The 27,428-nt window shown below is 40.8% G+C and overlaps 1 protein-coding gene across 5 annotated transcripts in view; it reads right to left on the bottom strand.

Moving 5' to 3' along the window:
* The window catches only part of BBX (bobby sox homolog (Drosophila)), a 59,101-nt gene that overhangs the window by 6,763 nt on the left and 24,910 nt on the right, over positions 1–27,428 (bottom strand). For 2 of the 5 annotated variants that reach the window (XM_009075185.1, XM_009075187.1), the window contains 5 exons: positions 23,424–23,504; positions 20,688–20,768; positions 17,474–18,389; positions 16,452–16,590; positions 13,133–13,281 (listed from right to left, as the gene is read on the bottom strand). In XM_009075185.1, the coding sequence (XP_009073433.1) occupies positions 13,133–13,281; positions 16,452–16,590; positions 17,474–18,389; positions 20,688–20,768; positions 23,424–23,504 (1,366 nt within the window). Of the gene's footprint in view, positions 1–6,013; positions 6,101–13,132; positions 13,282–16,451; positions 16,591–17,473; positions 18,390–20,687; positions 20,769–23,423; positions 23,505–27,428 lie in introns of all 5 variants that reach the window. The other 3 variants (XM_009075186.1, XM_009075188.1, XM_009075184.1) reach the window with 2 other exon arrangements.

The following is a 27,428-nucleotide window of genomic DNA, read 5'->3' as shown; positions in this document are numbered from 1 at the left end:
TCACTCCAGGACTACAGCCACCATTCAATCAGACTACTACTACACCCTGACTGACAGGGTGTCAGGTTACCTTCTTACTCTGCAGGTTACTTTTTTTTTTGGTACTGTTGCATTTGTGTTGTTTTGTTGCGTTGTTCACATTAAATTGTACTTCTGATTCAGAGTCTCTCACCGGTTTGCTTTTCAAACCAGCACAGCATGTTCTTTATTTGGGGAAAAATAGCACACAGCTTCAATTAGCATTTCTTAGTGCTTAGCGATAGCAGCTAACCTTTCCTCAGCAGAAGTATGCTGTAAAACTTGTTTTTTGTTAAGAGAGCAAAGGAAATTACAGAAAAATATCCACCCTGTAATGGTTCAATTAAGTCAAAGCACCAATGACTGCAAATGTGACTTTCAAGGAACTCAACTGGGCTAATAGTGAAATGTTCAGATAAGCTTCTTGCATTGAGACCAAAATTTTAATTGGAATGTATAATTAAATAGGCAGTTTTCTCTCTAGATTTCTTATTTGGGAATTCATAAGCATTGATTATGTATTAATGTAATGGTCTTGTTGTAGTCCAACACTATTTGTTAATTCTGATTTGCTCTAGCTAGTACTTTGACAGTGCTGTTTAATTTTAACCTGAATTTATAATTGTTTTAATCTTAGGACTACAACAATTTTTTTAAAAAATGTAATAAAAATTAATACACTATTCCAAACAATAAACGACATACAATAGAACAAAACATGGTTTGGTATGTTTTTAATTATACATATTGTATGTCAGAGCACTAGAAATTAACTTGATTGATCACTACCAGCAGAAGGTTCCCTTCTACATTTTTCTTTCTCATACCAGATGTTATATTCCTTCTCCATGTTTTAAGGTTTTTTCCAATCCTTGAAATGAGACTTGAGAGTTCTCTACTTTTTCTCCTCTAGCTCTAAAATAAGCTCTTTATCACTTCATCATAACATTGCTATCATACAGTTTTGAAGAAGGAAGGATTAAAGGTGAAAAAATTAGTATTTTTTTTGAGGGGGGCAGGGTGCAGGGTGGATGTTGAAGAGCTTTTTTCCTTCTCTAGCAGTCTTAGGTCGCTCATGCTGGGTTAAGAAATTATTTCACTGACTTTACAGAGTAGACATAAAACTTGGAGGAAATCACACAAAGCTTCACTCACAAGACCCTCTGCACTGATGTCCAGAGGAGAAAGAAGTCCATGCTTCAACAACCGTATAGCTAAACTAAGTGCTAACAGGGATCCTCCTGCACCTTCTTCAAGAGGAACAGCATCCCACTGCTTCAACTGACAAAGGTATATCCGTGCAGATGCTCCAAATTAGAACTTGGTTTTGTTGTGCAGAAAGGATAGGGCTGAACAGGTTTAACTTCTCTGTATTTTTCTTTAATAATTTATTTAATCCATCTGACATCCCTTCTGCTTCCACACAGCCCTGTGTCCAAGAGCTGTCCCATGAAGAGCTCAGCTAATTTTCAGGAGAATGCTGTCTGAAAATGAAATGAGGTTCTGCAGCTACTGTGCAGTCCTGCCAACAGGTATTTGGATGCAAACATCATGCATGCATTTCTGCATGACAGTGCCAGATGCAGAACTACAGGGCTATTTTTGCAGGCAGAGTTGAGAATGTGACATGAAGATGTGGGCTTTCTGGCATACTTACACTGCTGCAGCAAAAATGACTCTGAGGTAAGTACCTAGAGGTCTATGCCAGATGGTTTCCTGAGCTAGATTTGTTAAAGGTTTGCATGGACTGCTTACCCTATTGTGCAGGAATGTGCAGTACATGTAGTTTTATTTCCCTCCACCTTTGTGAGCAAGAAAAATGAAGTCAACTGAACTCACTACAGAAGGGGATAAGCTTTTCAGACTGAACCCCAGTGAAACACAGATTTAAGAGAATTTCTTTAGTGATGCCTATCTGTTATGAGCTGCAGAAGTTTAATCATGCTTAATGGAGAATGAATTCTCTGTAGGCCTAAGGACACCACTATCAAGAAGAAAAGATGGGCTGCAATGCTTTAATGGTCTTCATTGAAGTTAAAAAAGGAAAATCTAGCAAGACAGGGCATAGCTTTAAGCCACCAGTGCCTAGGGAACCACTTCACCAAGGAGGTGGTACCAATTACATTCTGACCTATGCCCTGGTGGAAATTCCACCTCTTTGGACAACAGGACACTGCTGCAATACTGCTCATGTGGTCAGACAGCACAAAGAGCTGCAACGAGGGCTGGGGACTAACAGAGAGACAAAGCAGTAGATGGTCAAATCAGGTGTATGAGACAGCTGCCCGGGTGGGAAGCTCTGCTGACAGAGCCTGTGGTGACCCAGCCCTCTTCCTGCTGGAATGGTTGTCAAAGGCACAGCAGCACAGAGGTGCTGGCTCCCTCTGGGCTACAGACCCCACACAACAGGGCCATGATGTGTGTGTGGGAGAGCTGCTGGAGGATCAGGAGCAGGCAGTTAGCTCTACCAGCTGCAGGAGACAGAGCTGCTTCATGCACTAGCTAGTGTTGAGACTGGTAGAAGATGAACATCTTCTACCCTTCTGGTGCAAAGGCCAGTACTGCAGCTGGTTGTGACACAAACCATGCAAGAACCCTCAGCACAGCTCACTAAATGTACCTGCAATGAGGCAATGGTTGTGACTTGCCCCTTGTTATTTGAAGTATTGCTTCCCACCAGAAAGCCCTGACAGTGTTGCAGAAAAATAAAACTCTCAGCTGAGTGGTGTTTAACTTTCCCAAACAGGCATGGGTCCAGCAGGGCTCCTGTCAGCCTTCCTAAGGAGGTGATGTAGCTCTTAACATATTCAGTTGCATTACTGTGTGCTCTCTGCTAGGAGGAGCAGGGGGTGCATCATGTCCACTGGTGTTTTACTGGGCTGTATGGAGCTATACAAGCACCTGTGAACTCTTAATACAGTGATTTGCAGTGGTGTTGCTGTGGATGATGTGGCCAGCTGGAGTCAAAATTCACTCAATTTTCATACCATAGACACACAGACAATACAATCCAGTCACATCAAAATCTGCCTCTACTGCACTTACTCTTCTTCATTCGGATCACCGATGCACACAGACACACATGCTTTTCAAGATGACAAAACATGAAGCCAGCATGACCTCTGCTGACAGCAACCCTTCCAATGTCTCCACTCCAGCAATATGAACATTCAAGTTCCTTCTTCCAGTAAAATTAACTTCATAAAAACCAAAACTGCACATTATATAGACTTGTGACTCACCACAAGTATACACTAACCACAAGAAGGAGTTGAAATTTTCATTTAGTGTTTGATTCACTAAACCCTTGAATAAGTATCTGAATTGAAATGAAGAATTTGGGATTCCCAGCTTGAATGCTGTAGAATATGGAACAGTGTAGTCAAACAGTTTAGGGCCTTGTTGCCTAGGAACTCCTGAAGGGATGAAGTTACGTAGGCAGCACATGATGTTGAGGCTGTGCACTGCCTGTCAAGGCCATAACCATGCTGCACTTTGCTGATCAACACTTGGCTTTCAGTGAAGTGGTACACTTCAGAGTAGGCAAGACCCCAGATTTTTTTCCCTTTGTAACTCTAGGAAAAATGCAGTTCCCCATCTCTATATACACATATCCACTGACTTTCCTTTGATGATTTATATGTGGGCTGTGTAAGGCTCCTCAGTTCATCATATCTTTGCTTCAGTCTTGGGAGGAACTTAGCAAAAACTGGCTCTGCTCCAGAAAATGCACAGACACATCTTTAATGTTTAGACACGATGACATTATTCACATGCTTAACTTCCAAGGACATGCCTCTGTTGTGCTGGAAGAAGGCCAGGGTACTCAACACTTGCCAGGCTTGAATCTTTGATCACAGTGCACACTTCACTTTGTATCAAAACAGGCTGTTTTCTTTTAATCAAATGGAAGGCTTGACATTTTGTTTAGCCACATTTTTATCTGCAGATTTTAAGGTATTTATATTTTTTTACTCCATCATGTATTAAACACTTCCTGTTTCTTTTCCCACAAGAAAATTTAAACACCCTTTTCTTAATAATTTGTCTACACGGTCTATTCAGGAACAAAATCTGCATGGCACCCAAGAAAATCTATGTTAATGTACGAAGCCTTTTTTACACTGGCATAGAAGCAAGAGAGTTAATTCTCATGAGCAACTCCCACAACATGTTTGTTGCACAAATACAACAGAACAAAGCAAGTAACTTCAAAATATTTGCACCACACAATGCAGCAGAGCTGGCAGAGCCTATGTGGGAAAACAGTGCGTGTGCATCACAGATGATGGAAAACACAGCATCAGGAAAGGAGAGGAAATGACATGGCTAAGTCTTAAGGAAAGATATTAAGCATAAAAGTAGCTGGCAGAACTGGAGATGGGAATGGTGATTTTATTATCTCAGAGATGGACATGGCTAGGGAAAAAAAAATAGATGAAATTAATGGAGCTAAGTAAGCAGAACCAGAGACTGTTTCTACACCACAGGGACAATATGGGAGAGAACTCCACTGTGGAACAGCTAAGGAACAGCATGGGCAGGACTTGGATAGTGTGGGCAACATGACTACTAAAGAAAAACAAAAAAAGAAAAAATGGTCCAGGGAAGAAGACTAAGCTGTAATTCTGTACATACTACACACTTGGAAATGCCCCTCAGAGTTGTGACTATATAGGTGTGCAGGATCACAATACTGTAACAAGAAAAAGACTTTGGAGAGCTGCCAGCAGGGTAGCAGGCAGAGCAAGTTCAGAACATAACTTATAAATCTGTGGAAGATATCTTCAATCTGAGGGAAACAGAGAGCTGGTTAAGATTTCTACAGAGGTATTTCTGAGATCTGGCGCAGAAACAATCGCTTACATCCTGACCAAGCGTGTATACCATGACCAGCTGCAGTCTGCCAAGTTCTAGACAGCAGGAAATCACAGGGATAGGAGATAGGGACATGGATAAATGCTCTGGCAAAGGGATAAATAATATGACCACTGATATAGAAAGGATGCAGATAAGAGCAACCAAAGGACTAAAGAGCTATGAGCTGTGGCAGATAAAGAATTCAGGGCCAACTGCAGAATTGCCCTTGCTTTGTCAGCTCTGCTGCATGGCATCTAGGACAGGGAAACTGTAATCAAAGGGAGTTGCCAAGTAAAAACAGAACAGCATCATACTAGAATAAGGCGGTATGATCAACTGGAGCCAGGAGGTAATAGTGATACAGCAGAGAGGTGCAAGGGATCTTTCATAAATGTTTGCTTTGACATTCCCTAGCCAGTTGTGGGGCAAAGATGCAACTGATTGCCCCAAAGTTTGCTGAGCCACAGGATACTGCCCAGATAACGAGGCACCACTGCCCACCACCTACACCGTCTGGCTGCTGAGCCATCTGCCAGATAATGATGGACATCCCCTCCAACTGCCAAGACCACTGAGGCACCACTGTCTGCAACTGACATCACTTCCAGCTGCCGAGATCCCGAGGCCGGGAATTGCTCAACTCCAGGGAAACTGACTCACCAGTGCCTGACAGAGCCCTGTATAAAGGACTGGAGCTCAGAGCAGGGCACACACTCACCACTGAAGAAAAGACAACTACGGATCATCAGAATGCTGCTGGACCTATGGTGGTGACTATCTCTGCTTTGACATCCGAAATTTTGCTTCTAACCATCCCCCTTTCCTGTTTCTAACTCTCCTATTGCCCTTTCTCTCCCAAGGGGACCAATAATAAAATCTCATTTCCTAACAGTATTTTGAGTTCGTTTGTGTCTTAATTCACATTAGGGGAATTGATCGAACATTCCAGAGTCTAACTGGACCGGGGGAATTGATCGAACACTCCAGAGTCTAACTGGACCAGAACAACAGGGAAATAAGGGCCCAATGCAATCAAAGATTATACTTCTGAGTAGACTCTGTCTAGAAGCATTTCCTTGAGACTGAACTGAGGAAGAAGGCAGCCAAAAACCTTAACTAAGTAATGCACCAGTACTTGTGTCTGGAGCATTAAGCCTCTTTCTGTGCTTAAATCTGCTGACAATTTTGTGGAATAAGTTCTTTTTCTGAGACTGGAATGAACCTACAGACAACATTAATAATGCATACATTTAATTAGCAGATTCAAAAAAATTACAACAGTTACAGTACATACTATACAACCTCCCCTTCCACTAATACAGGTTGCTAATTTCATGGGGAAGCACAAAACCTGACCTTCTGCCAGAAGGGTCTCTGGAGGCTTTCAGCAAGCTGTACTTCAACCCATCAGCTCCCAGTGCTTCAGTGCACATAATGCATTTTGGGAAGGAAGCCCTTAGGAAAGATTAGCCATACAATCAAACAGGAGTTTTGCTTGATTTTTGGTTTTTTTGTTGCATGTGTACTGGGTTTGGCTGGCTGGGAGTAAACTTTCTTCATAGCAGCCTGGGTGGTGCTGTATTTTAGAATGGTGACCAAAGCAGTGCTGGTAATACACCAATGGTTTAGTTACTGCTGAGAAGTGTTTGCAGAGCATCAGGATCTGTCTTTCCCACTCTGCCACCCCAGTGAGTAGGCTGAGGATGTCCAAGAGGCTGGGAGGGGACATAGTTGGGACAGCTGACCTACACTGAACAAGAGGAATTTCATACCATATAATGGCATGCTCAGCAATAAAACTGGGGAAAGAGGTTTTTTTCCAAAGCTGTTCTTTGCTCAGGGACTGGCTGGGCATCAGTTTGTTGGTGTGAAAGTGCTGACTTTTCACTGTTTCCCACCTCCAAATTATGAAACTGTCTTTATCTTGTCCCAGGAAGAATTTTTCCTTGCTTTTGCCCTTCCAATTCTCTCCCTCTTGCCACTGGGAGAGAGTGAGCAGGAACAGGGAGGGACTTACCTACCAGCTAGGGTCAATCCACCACAGGATGCAAAAGTTACCTTTTTGGTGACCAGAAATGAGATATATTAAGTGGAAAAGTAAAAGCTTCCAGAGGAGGAAGGTGAGGTTATGCCCAGCTCATGGTATCACTCCTACTTTGCTAACAGAGTCTTTACTAGTAGTAGTTAGAAGATATCTTATGTGACATTAGACCACCTCTGCCACTAGCAAAGGTCCTCAAGATGCACTTCAGGTGACAAGATGGCTTACAGCCTAACATCTCCTTTCCATCTTCAGCTGACTTGGAACAGGACTCTACCCACCACAAGTAACGGCATCTTCCACTCCTCCTCATGCTTTAAAGGAACCAGACACATGCACTGGCTACTGAGACATAATTGCAACCATGTAGTAACATACAATCAAGCTAAGGCTACATCAGGTATCTGCAATTTGCCATCACTGACTCCATATGCAAGGAAAAAAAGGAGAAAAGTGTGTAGTACATGGAAAAAGTACTTAGACTTGAGGGGAAAACCATTCACAGACATGAGACTGTTTGACCAATACTGAAAATTACTGAAAGAAAGCCAGCGCACAGAAACCTGAAGATTTTGCATATATCGGCTTCTTCTTTTTTACTGCTGAAGAAATTCAAAACTTTGGAAAAAGATTAATAACTTTCCAGAAGTCTAGAAATCAAACAACAAACCAAATAAACTTCAGGTGAGACATCATCTTAGGAACATCAGCTTGAATCTGAACAACTTCACTAGAACCTGTACAGAAAGTATCAGAAAGTTCAACAGAAGGGCCCATATTCACTTAAACTTTTTCAAGTGTCGTTCTGCAAATTTTACAAAGGCTTCCTGAGTATCACAGAGCTGGGTAAGTTGTCTAGTGTCAGTGCAATGAAAATGTAAAACAAGAAATCAAAAATCTCAGACGGCTTGAAGGAAAGCCTGAGTGAAAAAACTGAGCTTTTCTGAAGACTAAGGTCAAACACTTCATCCACATCAACAGAACAAGTCTTCCCACAAGAGTTCCTCAAGAAGACAGAGGCATACATAACTAGATGGTTCTTATGACTTTTTTTTTTTTTAGTTAGCAGATTAATGATTTTTGCAGGTGCTTGGAATAAGCAACATTACACATCACTGTTGTCTCCATTTTTACAGCTCAACCTGCACCCTACAGACCATTTCAATCAGTACCAGACTGTCAGTCAGTGCCAGCAACTCTAAGCAAAATAACTGAGATGAAAAACTCACAAAAAGATGACAAGCACTGCATGAAGAAGGAAACCTGTGTCTTTCATCTCTTTTTCTTTTCCTATCCAAGGCACCTTTGTCATCAGCTTGTATCTGTGACATACAGTACTCCAAGTCACATGCCACTTCCATGGAAAATTCTGGTCCCAAATGGAAAAATCCAAGGACATTGACTTCATCAGTAGGGCCAAAACAAAAGCTGCCTTTCCATAAGGAAAATTCCCATTTCCTTTCCTTTTAACTGTTACTACTCCTGTGAGACAGTGCCCTTTGACACACAGAATTCCCTTTGGTCATGAATGCAGTGAAAGAGAAGATGGGCTAATAGCTAAATAGGTCAGTATGTCATACTTGGATGTGAGACTATAACTTCTGACTCCATGAGAAACTTCATTCACACTCCCTCCCTGAACAATTTAGGCACAGTCACTATGCAGCAGTTGACAGGATGGCTGGCTGGGCTACACCTGTTTCATGGGGAGAGCAGGCAAATATTCCAAGATTTTGAACAAATGCCACTCGTCAACACTGAATCCAGAGAAAACCCTTAACTGAAAAAACCTAAACCTCTAGCTGTCTGGTAGAAGACCCTGCATGTGATTTCTTCTAGAAAGTTGAAAAAAAAACCCTTTTAATGTTAGTTTACTTGTCACCAGGAAGTGTAAAGCAAATCCTTTTCTCCTGCTCATCCCTCTCTACTGGAAATATTCTATGTGGATCTTCCTTTCCCTAGCACTTCAGCAACTGCCACAAGATTTAATCCCTGGCTTGTCTACTGTGCTCACTGAGGGCGGTAGGGATTTCCTCCTGGGAACACTTGCTGTGGCCAAAGGCAGCTGCTGGGGGATCAGCAGGCAAGAAAATTAATTGCAACTGCATTTCATCCACATTTCTGGGCATGTGCCCACCCAGCTCTCAAAAAGTTCCCTATTTTAAAGGACCTGATCAAATAGAGAACACCTCAACAAGACCCTAAGAATATCAGGACAAACAAATGTTTGTGCATTTCTGCATCTCTTAGAAGGAAGATGCTGTATTTTTATTAGGTCATGATCTTTGGAACATTACAGCATGCAATCTCCAGGCATCTGAATGCTTTGAACCGAGCCAGAAAGGCCCCAGAGCTAAGACAGAGAGGAATGCCACAAAGCAGCATCCGTTTTAGGTTGATGCTTTATTTCCAGTCCTAGAGGCCACAGACAAAAAAAATTCGTAGACAATCTCTTTCTCAAATAAAAGCATACTATGCCTTCCTCTCTTTACTCTCCCAAAATGAAAGCTTTAGTGCAGTGCTTGGTGTGTAAGTGAGCATTGCTTCACAGTCCTAGGCAGAAATAATGACTATGCCTGTTGCTCACTTTTGCATACAAGTGGATTGGTGACTCACTGCAGACAGCTGACTTCTGTGTGGTGGGATGTTTTGGCACATATGCCATTGGAAAGAAGGAAAAAAAAGAAAACAGTCACAGCTCCAGCAAATGTCAGAGCAGGCCATCTGCACAGATTCAGTATAGCTGTATTTTTCAGCCATTTTGTGACATTATTACTGGATATGCACATTCCCAGCTCAAAATGCTTGAGGCGGAGTTGGTCAAAAGCCTTACAGCTTGTTCAGTCCTTCTCCCACTGAAGGACAGAATATAACAGAATATTCAGAGTTGGAAGGGACCCACAAGGATCATCAAGTCCAACTCTTGGCCCTGCACAGGACCTGAGAATCACACCATGTGGCCCATTAATTTCAGTGGGAGCAGAATTTGGACAATTTGGAAAACTCTGGGGAAAAAATTGCCTGTCCTTTAAGAAAGCTCAAATTTTTCCTTTATACGTGTGGATCTGAAACAGCTTCTATGTTACAGGGTTCTTCAGGTGTTTTTAGATGAAAGAACTAGCTGAAGTGAGGACTGGATGTGACAAGTGCAACCGAACTGACCTACTGATTATCCACTTAGGAAAACATCCTGACAATCCTGGTTGGTTGGTTAGGTAGCACATCAGGCCTGTTGCAGGCATAGGTTAATGACATTTGACAGAAGATCAATCCAGCACCATTCACTCCAAAATAAAACATATTAAAGCATACAGCCACAGTTGGGGGTGAGGCACAGAGAAACAAACCCAAACCCAACAAACAAAAACATTTCTCCTTTTTTATTCACCTAATGTCCTGGGGAAGGGTTAGTGTGCAGCACTCCAATCTGTTTTCTAAATTATAAATGTAATTTAGTAGGCACTGATATACAGACTGCAAAAATTAAGTACTTATCTGTCAACTGAGTGAGAATGCCTGGGAAGTTTATGATCCTACACATGCTCATTCAGAAAAAGCAGGGAATGATTTTAAAGAGTGTCTACTAAACCTACCCCTAACTGATTATTACCTGTTGTTTGGAAACCTCCAGAGGCCTCAACCACTTGTAGGCACTATTTGTGCTGGGCATCTCCTCTAATTTCCTTACAAACAGAGACAAACCCAAGGAAAAGCCAAGCAGCAGAGACAACTCCACACGACACAGTAACACAGAGCACAGCAGAACAAAGTTAAGGTCTCACATCTCAACACAGTCACACTCACAGGACTATATTCACACTTTATGGTTCATGCTCATCACACTGCAAGAATATGATGTTACTGTTGTTTAATTCTGATCTTTTTTTTTAAAAGAAAGTTAATTCACAAAAACCCAAAGCCATTCCAAACCAAGCTCTATCATTTTGCACAATGTACCAATTTAATTTTCTGCAATACCTGCAGAAGCCTAGCACACAGAACTACATCTCTGGAGGTCAGCATTCTCTAACAGTCTTTCGAGTCGTCACATTTCACAGGCAAGCCAACAGCATGATGAGGCTCAATGGCCTGTCAGTATACCACAAACTAAATTGAGAATTCAGCTTAATAAATGTTTGGCTCAGCTGGAAGAGTTTCCTTTCTACACTAGTAAGCTTGCTCATATGCACCTTGGTTCAGATCATTTCAAATCCACAACTTGCATCCTAATTTTAAGCATCCCAATGAAATAAAACAAATTTAAATTGACCTACTGCCATGAAATATGTACTTTTTAGTAGTCTTTCTTTTCCAAAAGAAAAATGGCTTGCTACGAAGTTTTTCAACTACCTGTTGAGAGCCAAACTTTGCTCTCCAGGGAGCTGGAATGACTGACACAAGCTGACAGCTTGCTCAGCTAACGTGAGCGAATTCAACGTTCGTCGAAACTAGGAGCAGATATCACTAGCTCTGTCCGGATTTAGTTCGAGGCTGCGGTTAGATGTTCACTACAGACAGAGCAGTGTCACTATCAGATATTCCTGCCCTGGGGCTGCTTGTAGCAACCACACAGCTCAGTTGGTGGAAAAGTTCATGTGACTGTTTACCATCTGCTTCAGTGCAAAGTCAGCTGGCTTAATTTAAAGAGCCCTTATTGTCAGCCAGAGGCAAATGCTCCATGGCCATCTCTGCAGGGCTGTGCCAAATCTACTCATATCAGGCCTGCAACCTGCCTGCAGTTATGTTTCTGACCTTCCCTTGAGACATGGCCGAATATATTTCAAAGCTTTTCAAGTGATGCTAACAAAGATAAAAATTAAACTCTCACGTATGAACGTAAACAAAAGCAGAATGCAGTTGTGGGCTACCTGACTTGAGGTAGCATTCCAGTGTGCTATTCCCAAATAAACACAGGGCCTGCAGAATTTGTAAACATACAGACACTTGAACAGGTAAATACAGCAGCAAGAAATCCAATGAGCTGCTGTTACATTTCAACTGCCAGATCGATGTAGATGAGGAGATCCTGTTCCCAACAGATGTTGCTTAATTAACCAGTTTGTTATCATACTGTAAAACATGCTCATTGAAGAAGCTCTGTTAAACACATACCATGAAAAAAAAATAAATTAAAGGCAGTTGAAGTCAGAACCAGCTTGGTATTAGCACAAGTCTAATGTTGCAAAGTGGCTGTTCCACATCTAATTACATAAATACAAAAATCAATACCAAAATTGGCATGCACTAGAAAAGAACAGCTGCTCAGTCCTGCACACTGTAATGTGATTATTTGTGAAGCATTCAAAAGGCAGAGATCTAATCCAGGGTCACCTGGCTAAAATAGCTGTATTAGATCTGAAAACCTGTCAGTCAGTGGAACTAACCACAGCAGCAGAAAAGGAAACCAGTTTCACATTTGGAACTGTGCCTAACAAGGATCCTTTTGAGCATCCTTTTGTCTTGTAGAATTACTGGTACATCATTCCTTTATTTTGTGATGCCTCTGTACTGTATGTATGCATCACTATTTCTGCCACAGTCTAAAAGTCGTTTTCCCTACCACACTGTCACTTCTTTACCACATCTGTGTCATAGGTTGTCTGTATATAAAACAGCCAAATGTGCCATGAGTTTCTCCCTCCACAAGCCTCAGCAATGGAGCTGGGTATGGAACCAGTTTTCCTGTCCTCTAATCTGTTTTTATCAGGTCTGGAAGTTCGTGCTCCAAACTTATGAGAGTTTAAATCTTGATAGAAAAAAAAATTCAAAATGTTTCATTCAGACATCTCTGGTTTGTCTATAAATATCTATAAATCTTTTAATTTATAGAACCTAAAATTACAGAGAAAGGCAAGCTGGCTTAAAACTATGCTTTGAAAAATGTAACCTTTGATTAGCTGCCATTCTTTCTTCATTTTCTTCTGGGAAAACTTGTCAAGTTCACTTACCTCACAAATATTCATGTTTTTGATAAAATTTCTTGCTATGAGGAATATATTTCATGTACAAACTCTAACCAGTTCTACTCATGAAAATCAGGAGTCAATAGTACTGCCTGAAAACTAACCCATGTGAGAACCAACTAACTTCAGTGCTAGGAGATTTCTTTGACTTCACACGTTTCACACGTAACAGTAAAATAAGGATGTATAAATTCCTGAGCCTGTCGTAGCATTGATGTTGCTTAAGAACGTACTGCACATGGCAATTTACCTTTGTTGGATTTTGGTTGTTCACATGAGCCGCTTCCAGCCTTTCGTTTTTTCCTCGGAACAGCCGAATTTTTCCTGTCAAAGGTAATAGGACTGTATTGAGGGAGGCTGTTGAATTTCTTTTCAAATTCTTCTTCCAACTTTGCTAAGCTAAATGGGAAACAAAACCAATCAAATTAAACGTAACTCTGTTTCTGGAGAAAAAAAGTATTGTTTAGGAGCATGTGTGCATATATACACACCTGTCTACACAGAGCGAAAGGAAAACAGGTAAGTGCACACACACTGCAAATATCAAATTAGTATATATTAATCCAACTCTGGGATAAGAATGTACACTCCAGCTTCTGCATTTGTAACAGTACAAATTGATTACATTAGTTGCATATGTCAAAATTAGAAAAAATTATCAAATGTCATACTGGTGACATTTAGCTCTGTTTGCTGCACAGATTCATATGAGAGATTTGTCGGTTCTGTCAGGGGAATGAACAAAGACAGTAAAACTAATATATACACCAATAAAATAACATCACATAAAAGTTCTTACACCAGAATGAAAACAACATTTCAAACCAGAAGAAAAATGTCAAACTAATCAATCTTCTGTGGATACTCAAAAACCTGATGCTTTGGGGTGGGAATTAGTTTTGTATTGGGTGATTATATTTTCTCTCCTCATATTCACTTACTGTGAGATGAAAAGTGCAACTAGCTCATGCTTTCATGAAACTCAACATGTCTCTTATTTCAGCCCAACTGGAATAACTGTCACTAGATTACTCACAAATCAAGAAATCCACAGACATGATATTATTGTTCCTAATAGCCAGACGAAAGCAAACCACCAGAAATTTCTGGCTGTCATGACTATGCTGGCTTGCATAAGCACTCTGTTCCAACAAATTTTTGCAGCCAGGCAGGAACATAGGTAGCAATTGTATTTTAGTAAAAGGTTGTGTGCATAGCTAGGCAGATTATAAATAGCACTGTCAATGATGGGGGAACAATGACATTTTCTCCTTGTTTTTAATTCTCCTTGCTAAGAAAAACCTCAACTCGACAAAAGTTGGCATGACTGTTGGAGGGATGGCCCTTACACCCTTGGAAGTATCACAAGAAACATGGTACTTCTCTCTGCTCTCTGAAGCAGCACTTCAAACAAATTGCATTCTGAAAGCTCTGGTACACAGAATGATACTTCGTTTTATTTCTGTAATTACTTCTTTCAGTAAGCAATCTTCAGTCTTAAAATACAGCTCTTGGCAGACTGTGTGCATGGTGGGGTTTGTTTGTGTGCATACACACGTTTTGCTTTGTTTCTACATCACAGAGGTGTCTGACATTAGAGGCAGGTAGCAGACACTTTTTACTGCTACCTTTCTCTTGCACGCAGATGCTCCCAGACAACCACGAAGCCAGACCATTTTCTGCTCTGACAGCTGTCACACAATTCCATCCTTTGCCTCAGCTCCTCTCGCACTGTCTGTTCGCACCTGCCTCAGCTCCTGCCCCAAGGGCATGTGATGAGGGGCTGCAGCTGTAACTGGGAAGGCCCAAGCTCATCTGAAAGCAGATGAGCTGCTATCCTGGCTAGTAATTTATAGCTTGTGTGGCATGGAGGCAGTGGGGAGTGCTGCTATCTCTATGCCAGTGGTTGACCATTTAAAAATTTAAAATAAAAATCATTCACATTGTCATGAATTTTCAGAGCATCTCACAAGCCTGGTTAGACACATGTAGCTGAGCTGAGGTCTTCATGCTGTACAGCCTAGTCCTGCCAGGACACACATGCAGGTAGAGCAGTGCTTGGCAAAGGAGTGGGCTGCACATGGAGAAAGCACACCTGACCTGGACCATCAGGGAAATGTGGGTAGCTACTGATGGAGAAGGTAAGAGGACATGGTGGGAATGATGCAATTCTGAAGGGTGACGACCCTTTCACCTACACACATAAAAAAGGAGGCTGAAGGGAGCAGAAAGTTAAGTGGAGCAGGTAAAAGCAGCTCCTCAAGTAGCCAGAGGATCAGGCAATGCAGTCAGTAGGGACAATGGGTACCTTCTCCAGCACTTATGCTCCACAAATTCCTGATTCTGCCTTTACACAGACTTCACTAAATAATATTCATTAGTGATGCAGCTGAATAAAAATGAGAGACCGGCAAATATGCATTTCCCTGACCAGCCAGGTAATGAGGGCAGAACAGTATTTGCTGAATGAATGAATTATTCAGACAATTTTCCTAGCTGCTTTGAATAAATAATGCACAACTACTTTTTTTTTTTGCTACAAGATGCAATCAGTTGTCCTACTATTACATGTGGAAAGTTTTCAATCTTTCGATTTAAACTTAGAAATATTTACAAAACTTATATACAAAACACTAAAAATATAAAGTGTTCCATTAATTTATCTTGCCTATTCCAAGCAAATAAGACTTGGAAGTTTTTAATCAACTCAGTATCTTTGCTTGAAAGTGAGCTGCAGCTAAAATTCACACAGACTAGGTTATAAAAAAGATTACTGCAAACCTGCAAAAAGAAACTTATTATAATTCTAAGCATGAAATATTGAAAATGTATTCCTTTTTAATTCATTTTCATGTCTCCAAGAATTTGCAAGTAAGTATGAATGGCTACAAAGATTTAACTACTGTGCCTGCAGTTAAATGTATCTGTAATACTCTGACAAAAATCATTACTTGTATATTAGAAACATAATTCTGTGCAGCCTTGCCGAATTTTAAGGCATCTGTACTACTTAATTATGTTTAGGATATATTTAATTTCTTCATGGTGTACAAAACCAGTTTAAATATCTTTTCTCTCCAATGGAAAAAAGGATACCTTTAGCATGATTATTTGGCAATGTAAGAACACTGTTTACTGTTCCTCTGTAAGTAACCTCTCCAAGCGAGCAAAGAGATCTATTTCTTCTAGTCTAATTTGGTTCATGATGATTGAACACCTACACAGAACTTTAAATATTGCTTGTGAAATGCTCTGAAAATATAAATAACCCTCTTCACCACTTTCTGAGCAGGTAAAGACTATACGGTGTGTTTAGAACTCAGCAAATCATATAATTCAAATTTGTTTCCAGTAGTATAAAACAGGGAAGATTTCAAAAGAATTACTCTGCTACAAAACTAGGTGTCTAGAGCATGACTCAGCCCAACAGGGTTTATAATCTTCAGGAATCCTCTCTAATTGTGATTATCTGGGTGTTGGAGGTAGTTCACCCAGCAGTAGTGAGGAGGATTCACTCTTAAATTACTAGGCTGACCTTAAACTTTGAACAGCATTAAGTTGCAACTTACCCAAAAACGAATTCTTCCTTTGGCTTAGTCTTTTTCAGTTTTTTGTTCCCACTTGTCCCACTTGGGGAAAAGGCCCAGTTTTCTTCGTTCCAGCATCCTTCATGATCTGAGGAGTTGCCTTTTCCTGAGCTTCTTTTTCCTGCGATAAAGGCAGAAAATAGTTTCTCATCTTTAGAAAAATGTGCTAAAACAAAGTGGGCTCAGAAGAAACTTGTGTACCCGTTCACTACTGCAACTTATGATGCTTGACCTTCTTGAGGGCAGTTACCATATATTTTTTATTTAAAACTGGGCAATGATGATGTTGGCAATTATTCTGTGTCCCCAGTCCTCATCCTGCCTCTAAAGTCAGGATCTCTTGAGGTAGAAAGGAAGAGAAAGAGATGAGCAGATTTACAGCAATAAACTTCCATAAATTACAAACATCTTGTTTCTTTTCTGACTGTTCTAATTACACATTCAAATCTACTAATTGTAAAAATACATTTCAAGACATCTCACTGAAAGCTTCCAGGAATTATCTCAAATTTATCCCTCCACAAGGTAAATGGTTCTTGCTCACTGCCTACAGCAAAACTAACAACCAAAGCAAAACCAAAACTCATTTGCTTCTTCTAGGATTGAGAATTATGCTCACAACCACAAGAGTTGTTTATACAGAAACAAGGTAATTGTTGAGGGTTACATACATCACAGGTCCTGCATATATCTATCAGCAGGCTGACAAATTAACCAACAAAGCCTTCAGTCAAGAAGTTAAATCTCAGACCATGCAAGACAAAAAGGGAGAGGTTAAGAGTTTGTGAGGGAAGTAGGAACACAGATGGCAGGACTTCAAAAGACCTGTCCTGGAACACGGTGTCCATCCCCTCCACCTACACCCAGCATCTCACGTGACCAGACACAACATTCTCATCACACACTGCTCAAGCTCCGGCTTAAACACGGATTTTTGCTTTTCCTCACACTTCAGGCAGGCTTTTGCATTTCATGCTGTAAACAAAACACTCAAAGCCACCCACCTCTGTCCACATTAGCGCGCAGAGATGTGAGCATGCCCTCTGACACCAGAGTTTTATAAAGAGCACCTTTGCAAGATCTCTCTGATTTCCTGGAGCCACAGGTTTCTATCTTTTTAACACAGTCACTGTCCTCAGTTTTGACCTGTTCTGGTAAGCTTTGGGGTACCACCTCCTCTGTTGGGGTCAGTGGTTCCACTTTAATGTTATCAGAAGCCTCACATGGTTCTTCCTTGCTGGCTGCAATACTAAGGAAATCAGGAGGCTTTGATTCTTTGGTGGTCTCCATCGGTTTCTCCTTTGATGTTTTCTTCTCTTTCGATTTCACTTTTTTCTTTGGTGATTTTGTATCCAACATGCTTCCCTTCACATTTGAGACAGGGCGGTTTTTTTTGCGGGGAGTATCCCCGAGTCTCTCAGCACCCCAGTCCCCCTTTGCAACAGCCTCAATTGTATACATTACACTTTCAATGTCCGACTCTGAGGACTGCCTCTTTTTACAGGATTTCTTGGGGGTGGATTTGTCATTGGAGTGCCGGTCCAACTTATTTTTTTTCTTTTTCTTCTTTATCTTTTCTGGCTTTAGCCCGAGGATATTCATGTCACCCATTGAAAGCTCTGGAGAACAGCACATGTGATCTTTTGTGTTGTCCTTTCTCTCAAAAGGACTGTTTTCCATCGCAAGACAAGAAAAATCTCTGCATTTTGCAGTTTCTGATTCCTCAGCTTTTGTTTCATCCCGGTTTTGCATTTTCTCTATTTCTGATTGTTCTACTTTTCCTCTACAGGAGTCTTTTACTGTTGTTTTCTCCAGTTCTACTTTCATTTCCTCTGAAAATTCCCCTCCCACATCTTCCAGTGTTTCCACTTTTGTTTTCCCAGGTTCTTTCACTTTTACTCCCTCTGAAGCAAGGCACATCTAAAACAAGTTAAAAAACAGCTCCATGAAAGAAACATCAACTGTTAACATTACCTGCTTTTATTAGCAGCAGCATTAAAAAGGGAATCTCTCTGGCATTTTAGTTCAGGAAAGCAAACTATGTTAAAGGACAGTACTGAAAAAACACACTGAAGCCCTACTGAAACCAATGCAACATGATGATGGCTAAATGCTAGAATTAGACAGGTGAGCTCTACTGTTCTAATAGAAAAAGACTCCAACTGATCTAAGTGGTGCTTCCACAATCCTTTAAGGGTCTTTTCTATAACCTGGAAACCCACTGCTAGAGTGATTTTCAGAATACCCTAAATGCATCAGAATAATAGAGTTATCCCTGACTACTGCCATGGACAAGTTACTTGAAATTTCACATCCATTCCCCTCCCTTCAACTCCCAAATGTCCCTAATAGAATTCCTGCCTCCATTTTCCAAATGGCCCTGAGGGAGGGAGGGGAAAAAAATTTAATTGAATCTCAGTAATCAACTCCCAAATGTCCCTAATAGAATTCTTGCCTCCATTTTCCAAATGGCCATGAGGGAGGGAGGGGAAAAAATTTAATTGAATCTCAGTAACAGGAATTATTTTCGTGAATTCTAATTACTTTAATGTGTGAAATAATTTGGAAGGTAGTACAAAAGCCTTCCAAATCTTTCTTCTCGTCACAGGCTTATTTTGCAAAGAACTGCAAAGCAGCAGTGGTTACCATGGTTATCTCCTCCTGGAGATAACATTAATGGAAACCAAAATCCTCATGCTGTCTGAGGAACATCGATATTCAAAAAAAGACCTGTAAAAAGGTCCTCAAACTGCCATGTTCTGCAGCACTAACTTGGGAGATCCTCTCTGTTTTGGAACACCTGTAAGCTATGCTGACACTGCTACAGAGGTGTAGCAGTACCTTCACAGCACCAAGCAGTTGCCCTTGGGAAGACGTGTCGCCTTCCTACTCTCCCCTCTCAAAGCCCCCAGGCTGAATTCCCAGTGCTATTTTGTTTTTAAAACAAATGTCAGCCAGTCACCTGGAGCAAAACCAGATAGTAGAGGCTTGCTTTGAACCAGACATCCCAAGTTTCCTGACCCTGCAGCTCAGACCAAAGGCCATGTGGTCAGCATGAATGTACCTCCCTAGATCAGTGGGGTCTCTTTAGGTCAATTTCAGACTTCTCAAATGAGCAAGGCATTTTCTCCTTACAAACTAAAAAAATCTCTTACACCAATGTATGTATGAGTGTAACACCAATGTAGTAATTTTCCATAATGCTTGCTGCACAAAGTAGAAACTATTGATCTGGTTTAGGTCAAGCTGGGCTTAGCACTGTAAAGCAGCACAGCTTGGGCAGCCCACAGTGTCTTTTAGGAAGCAGGTGAAATTATGCAAAGGAGAGCCCCACAACCATGCTGACACGGGTTCCTGGTACCCAGGTACTTCTGTTGACTTTTTTACTACACTGCAATGTAAACACAACCTGTGATTTTCAAAAGCTAAAGATCAATCTTTAAAATGCAGCTCATTGGACTAATAATATTTTGTCAATTCAACATACACCCCTCTAGACAATGGATTATTTTTCTTTCCTTCATACATTGGCTTCTTCTGCAGTAGCCAACAGTACAGAGCTGTGCATGTGGCTACAAAAAAATTACATCTGTTTCGTGAACTCTAAATAAAATTGTAATGAAACAGTCTTTAAGATTGGGAAAGCTTTAAAAAAAAGTTTAGAAACAAAAGAAATGCAAAATTTCAATAAGATGCCATTGGTTTGAACTGTTCCCAGAAGGAAGATCAGCTGAGAATATCACAGAGTTTCTATTAGAAGTTATTGACCTGTTAATTCCCCACTTGAAAAAAAAACAGTGGGTATGAAAAGTAAAAAGAAATAAAAACAGTTCATGACCTTTAACAGGAGTTTGTAATGGAAATACCCTAATTTGAGTAACAGAGTAATCCAACCCTCTCTCTCAGCTATTTGTGCCCCTCAGCCAAACCCTAAACCAAGAAATTGGATCAAGTTCAATGATGATTAGAAAGTCTCTTTGCCACCAGGAACTGGTGGTACTTCTCAGCTGCAGCAGACTCAGAAACCTCTATGACCATGGCTAGTCTGGGGAAATCTTGACTTGTGGCACCCAGGTCATGCCAAATTTATGCTTCTATAAGCAGCAGTGTAATTGTAAGTATAGCAATGTTCTGCTTTCTAGACTTAGTCAATCAACAGTATTATCTTCACCACCACACTGCACCTGTGGTAATTAGTCACCCATGTTTCAGTATTACCTCTGCCAGCTGAAATAATGCTGATGTTCCACACTGTTTTGTTAAATCAGAAGGCCCTGAATGGGATGTACTTGAAGAAATCTGTAAAGAAAAAAAAACCAACACAAATAAAACATTTTTTTACCAGCATTATTCTTTTATGTTTACAACACAGCTTTTGAACAGATTGTTTCTTCCTGAAATTTCATTCCTAAGATTACATACTGAAAAAGAAGTGCAGACCTGTGCATGCTGTAATAAACAAAACTGTGCTCCACCACTGCTCCAGTGGATAATACCACTGGAAGTATACCCAAAAGGTATTTGAAGATTTGGGGTGGTTCTTTTCAGGACTCCCCTTGAATAGCAGGATGAACTGAAGCACCTGCTCTCTCACACATGAACAGAGTCCAGCAGCTAAGCACTAATCTATACCAGCATGCAACCCAGCTGGTGGTGTTTTTGAAAGCTTAGGACATTTGACTGCAAAATCATTTCACTGCCACAGGTTAAGATGGTTACTCCTTTCAGGCTACAGCACTGCCTCCTGGTGTCCTACAGAACTCATATAAAAGAAACGCAGACCCTCACCTCTGCCTCCCTTCACTCTCATGCCTCTACAATGAAGGCTAAAGACAGAGCAAAAATTTAGGTACAGCAAGAGACTCAGCAGAGCTGATCAGAGACAGCTATCCAGGCTTCAGACTGCAGAGCAGCTGCTCCAACCATTTGTAGAAACTTAGAAATCCTCAGAATTTTTTCAGAAAATAATTTTACCCACTTCTGCATTTTATTTTAGTCACCATCTGTAAAATATTGTGAAATATCAAAAAGGAAAAGGGAAGAGGGAAAAAAAGGATAAAATTGGTTAATTCATATAGCAGAGAGATGAAGGAGTAGCAGAGAAGTGTGGTATGTTAATGAAGACAGGCTCCCACACACCAGACACCTGCCATGCCAGCAGCATGAAGACAGCAGTCCAGTCCCCTCCAGTGCACATAATCTGCAGTTTGGAGTTACAGTGGCATAGTACAGCTCTCTGACAAATCAACTTGCAAACCTAAGACACCCTCGAGGTGATAATGAACATGGTTTATTTGGGATGCTCCAGCCAGGTTCTGAACTGCTCTCTGAAAACATAAGCTGAATCTCACATTTTATTCATCCAATTACAATCCAACATTACAGGTCTCCAGAACGGAGGGGAAAAAAAATAAAAAATCAATAGCACCAATGCCCAGCAAGAACTAGAGATAAGAAGGATGTGCTTAGCACATCTGCCATGCTTTTCCCAGTTTGAATCAGAGCCTTTAACATTCATTTTGTGTATTAAATTAGGCTTGTAAGCAAGCACTGTGCAATCACTGAGACCATGGAAACCTGTCCAAGATACAAATGTCACGCTGCCAGACTTAGCTTCACTTTTTCTGCCACCTGCAGTACAAACTGTGCATTCCTGTGGACAAGCACCTGTCCTTCTTCTAAATTAGGGCTTCAGAGTCACATCACAACTTCTAATACTGACTTCCAAAAATTAGGCTGCACTCAGCAACTGCCTTACTCCAGAGCAGCATTACTCATAGCCTGCTGCTGTCCTGTAAGAGGACACCTCAAAAACTTCCAGTGTCCCTGACTAAATATTACCAGCCTTTCTGCTGTTCCAGGGCTGTGACAGCCAAATACCCTTAGGGATCACTGATCACAGTTAGATGTAATCACCCTTGCACATGCACTGTTGACAACATAGCACATACTCACAAACTCTACTACTGCCAGGGACTGTCTGTACAGTAAGGCAGGTTTTCTTCCACTCATACAAGTTCCTATAATGTCCGATATTTGCATTACTATCCATGGAACAATGCATGAAATACTTTTATTTCACTGCTTCCAATCTCTGCCTTTCTTTTTTCGTGAGAGGGACTGACCTCACCAGCAAGAATATATGGCTGGATGCCACTAGAAAGGATCCAGAGAACCATTTTTCTCACTGAAATAAGATGTGACTTTGGAAGAAAAAACCCCAAACAAACAAAACCCAAGCAAAATAAGCATACAATTAAGGTGCTAGCATGCTCCCTTATTTAGCTGCAATACACCATGTATCTTCATCTTTCAATCATCAAGAAGAATAATATTTGCACATCAAGCCTCAAAGGTTTTTGAGTGAATCATCCACATCAAAGAGGAGACCTCTACAAGGTTATATTTAAGACTCACAGAAAATGTATAGACTTTTTGGAATTCCTGATTACTGCTGACAGCTGCCAATCTCAGAACTTAATACACTGCATCAAACTCCAACTCTTCATATAAATTCCTGAAGATCTCCAAGTGTACTTTTCTTTTCCTACTCTTGATCTCCCAATTAAGCAATACACCTTCCAATCCTTATAACCAAAGCTTTACCTTTACCTTTATCCACCTCCTCATTAACAAGAATGCTGTTATCTCCTGTCTTTGCTACTGTCCTGAACATTGCTTTTGTTACAGTTATAAAGCTAATTTTTCTGAAAAGAAGCATAACACTTTCTGTGCTGTCTCCAAGAAACTATGCTCATTCACATGTGTGCAAAAAAAGCTAAGGCCCTGGGGTCATTGCCACTGCCTAATTCTATTGCTATTTCATTATTTACTAATCTATGTTTCTGGAAATACCAAATTTGACACTAGAGCAAACCTTATGCAATTCACACTTTTTTTTTTGGAAAAGATACACACATCTTCCCACTGCAACACTACTGCAGATAACTTTACCTCTGCCAACTGGAAGAGTGCCGACTTCCCACAGTGCTTTACTGGCTCGGGACTTGGCAACAGGGAAGTATTTGATGAGATCTAGGTTACAAATGAACAGAGGAGAAAATATTTCAGTGACACGGAGGAAAGACAGAAAGGAAGGGAGAAAATGAATGAAACATTAAGGAGTTAGTTAAATCAGTTACTTTTAGATCTTCCTGGCACAAGGCCCTACTTCAGATAGGCAATGCCACTCAAGAAACACTTAACAGGTACTTAGAAGACAGTGGAATGCAGGCAAATACAGCATTTCTTCCTTAGATTAGGCTCATGAATACTCTTCTATGTTTGTACTGTCCAGAGCTAATATTCTATCATGCTGTGTGTTTTATGTGACTAAGAGAACAGAACAAGACACACCTGTTGCTTAAAAACAAGAACTATGATGGTCAAGGTTAAATAAAATTCTCCCAGGAAGCCTGGGTACTATTTCCCATTTAGTTACATACAGAAGAGAACCATCTGTCCTCAGAGGCACTGCTTATTTCACTCTCTTTAGTCAGAAAAAGAAAACAAGACCTTATGTCTGGAGAGCAAATCCAGTCTTCCAAAGAGATGTTGCTGTGCCAGCACCAGCACTGGGTAAATAACTACCACCATAATTCAGAGAATTGATTCTACAGCCAAATCTTTTCAGACCTGCTTCCAAGTGCTGCATTGAGCTCATTAACATAAGAATTAATCGTTACTTCTCACATTTAACCTGTTTTGGCATGGCATTACATAGTAGTACTTAGGCTGGAAGTCTTGAAATGCCTCGGGGCAAGATCACCAGAGTATCTGCCTCATCACAAAAATTATGTTTATGATGATGACTGGGCAAATAGTGACAGGCCAAGGGGCAATGGTTTCAAAATGAAAGATGGTGGGTTTAGATTAGATGTTAGGAAGAAATTATTTACTCAGAGGGTGGTAAAGCACTTAAAGAGGTTGCCCAGAGAGGCTGTGGATGCCCCAGTTCCTGGAAGTGCTCAAGGCCAGGTTGAATGGGGCCGTGAGCAACCTGATCTAGTGGAATGCTGGGGCTAGGTAGGTCTCTTCCAACTTGAACCATCCTGATTAGTTATTACACTCCCAATTTCAAGGCATTTTGACCAAAAGTTTTGGATTCAAACCTTCTGTTCAGCACAGAAATAAACAGAAAGGGTTGCCTGCAAGCCTGCTCAAAGTGAGTATGTGAGAATGCAGAAGGGACAAACTCATCCTCAGGCACGCATTTTTCTTAAGTGATAGTAACTGTTGGACTAGCAAAAAAAATAAAAATTCCACCCTGTTGCATGCTGAATGTGATTGCTTTATTTGATTAAATCACCTAGAGAAAAACTTCAGAAAAGCAACTAAAAGCAAAGAGTTTGGGAGTTTTGGATTAATATAGTTTTTAAGATGGTTGGACTAGCAATTTTTTTGCTTCTACTCCCTGGAAGCCTTTTCTTTGTTTAATAACGGATGAGAATTTATCTAAGTAAATCTAAGAGATGCTCTTGTTCCCTCTCAACAAAACAGTATCATCACCATCTGTTCACGTTTGCCAAACACACATCCAGTAAGACCAAGAGAGCAAGGGGTCCCATCTGCTCTGCTTCCCTCACATGGCAAGTAGGATGACAGAGACAAGCCCATGAGAGCACACAGCTTGCAAACAGCCACAGCACCAAGGAGCACAGCCCACTGCCCAGAAACCACTGGCCTATATAATGGCTTGCCTTAAAGGTAAAATGAGAAGAACAAAAGTAAGGCCAAGTATTTGCAAGATCAGAGCAGCATGAGAAACCAAAAGTGTAACTTGGCAATACTCCAAACTTCACAAAACTCTTATGAGGATGTCACATCATCTTTGAAGACCTCCAAGGCACTTGCCTGCTCACCCGCAGGACCCAACGAGGTCTTGCTCCCAGGATTTTCATCATCTGTTGTGACAAGACACTGGGCAGGCCTCATTAGCCATATCCTCAACAGCTTTAATTGACAACTATAGCACTTGGGACAGACAACCAGATGCAAGACTAACTGAGGCTGTAAAGACAAAAGAATCCCAGGCTACACCACAGCCTGTTTTTGAGTGACAGGGGACTTGTACTCCTGGGGTAAAGGTGTCTGCTTTAAATGACAAATCTACTCAATGGGATTGCTGCCTTCACAAAGAGGCACTCTTACTCACCCTGCTGCAAAGGCGGTGAAGAGAAAGGGAACATATGAGGAACACCCAGCCAGAACCAAAACTGAGCTGGGATGGCTGCCAGAAGTCTCCAGGCACATCAGACCACAGCACACTTCACATTTCTTCACAGGTCTACTTGGCTACTGGTTAAATAACTACTTTCTCTCCCTCTCTTTTTGCTTTTATAGCACTGTACATAGCTGACAGCAGTCCAGAGCAAATTGCTTGCCATAATTTAGCTTACTAAATGCAGTAATGTGTTCATATAGACAGGACCCAGTAAGAAGTGGCACAGTAAGGAATAGGATTTTTGCCAAACTTGACAAAGACAGCCTGTGCAAATGAAAGCCCTTATATTTGAAAGAGCACAAGCAGCTTTAATAGCGGGGGAGGAAGCTTAAAGAGGTTCTGTAACATGCGCAATACTTTCCCCTGGAACAACCTAAATGAAATCAGGCTGCAAGCTTAGAAAAATGCCATTTCTCTACTGCTATAGAAAAAAGGTGATGTTCATCACTGTCATTATGGTTTCATAGGAGGAAAAAACATGGCAAACAAGGTGGGATTTTAAAATTTATTTTCCAGATTTCTGTTCCTTATTTCCAGCCACAGAAAGAATCCAATCCCTCCAGACTGCGCACACAGTTAAATATTTTTACAATAAAAGACATTAACCCTGACTCTAAAACTGTTCTCAGCAAATTCTAATTAACTTTCTAAGGGCCTCTCCTACCTAACATTTGATGATTCATACATGCACTCCAATGTGCCAAATGAGCTGGCTCAGCATAGTGGCCTAAGACTCAATGCACTGTCACACCCGCATGACAATTTTCAGGTTTGTCATTCTGTTATTTGTTCAACTAGGAGAGGAAATGATTTTAGGTCCTGTGAAATTTTGAAAGGATGGCTAACCCAGGCTTTACATGACAATTTGAGAATATTGTACTAAATGCAATATATACCCTGTTCAACTCTGCAGATATCCAAAACTGGTGTTTAATTAAAATGTAAGGTGGCCAAGATTTTTGAAACTGAATTAGCAGATTTACTTGTGCAATACTTCGCAATAAAATTTACAAGAAATGTTCTCCAGCCTGTATCTTTTAACTTGGTTTAAAAGGCTGGCTGCAGCACATAGCTTCATCTTGCTCAATTCTAATTCTTTTCTAAAAAGAACTTTCCAAATTAACTAGTAACTTTAAAAAAGACGTGGTACATATGAAAACACCCTCATAATTAGAGATATTAACTCTATTTTATCTTGTACAGGGGTGCTTGTAGTCAGGTATTTTACGTCACCTGAATCAGTAAATTGTTTTTAATTCATTGAGCTTCCTAAGAAAAACACCAAGGCCCAATCTAGCCAAGCTAAAAACCCACAGTACACAATTAGCTTAACATGTAACAGAAAGGAGCATATTGTATGTAGTCAAACCTCTGTAAACACACAGAATAACAAAGAGGGTATCTTTTCATCCCACTGTGCTCCTCTGCAACCTTGCCAGCTCCAATCCCAGACTTTTCAGACACACACTGAATATACCTGTAGTATAACTGATTCTGCAAGCAGTACCAGACTCCCCCAAATGGACAAGAAGAGTATACGTGTGGAGAGTCAATTCACAGAGGCACATTAAACACACAGGAGAAGAAATTCTTAAAAGCAGTGTTTAACCAACTCCAAGTCTTCAAGATGTGGAGGAAGGAGGATAGGTTACATACTTATGGGTAATTTATAGGTTTTATAAGTCACCATGCCTAATGATGCCATTAAGATATCCTTGTAGCTGTTGTGATAAGCT

The sequence above is a fragment of the Acanthisitta chloris genome, unplaced genomic scaffold (assembly GCF_000695815.1).
Source record: "Acanthisitta chloris isolate BGI_N310 unplaced genomic scaffold, ASM69581v1 scaffold2305, whole genome shotgun sequence".
Lineage (NCBI taxonomy): Eukaryota > Metazoa > Chordata > Aves > Passeriformes > Acanthisittidae > Acanthisitta > Acanthisitta chloris.
The sequence above is the reverse complement of the archived record's forward strand: the minus strand, read 5'-3'. Positions and strand labels throughout refer to the sequence as shown.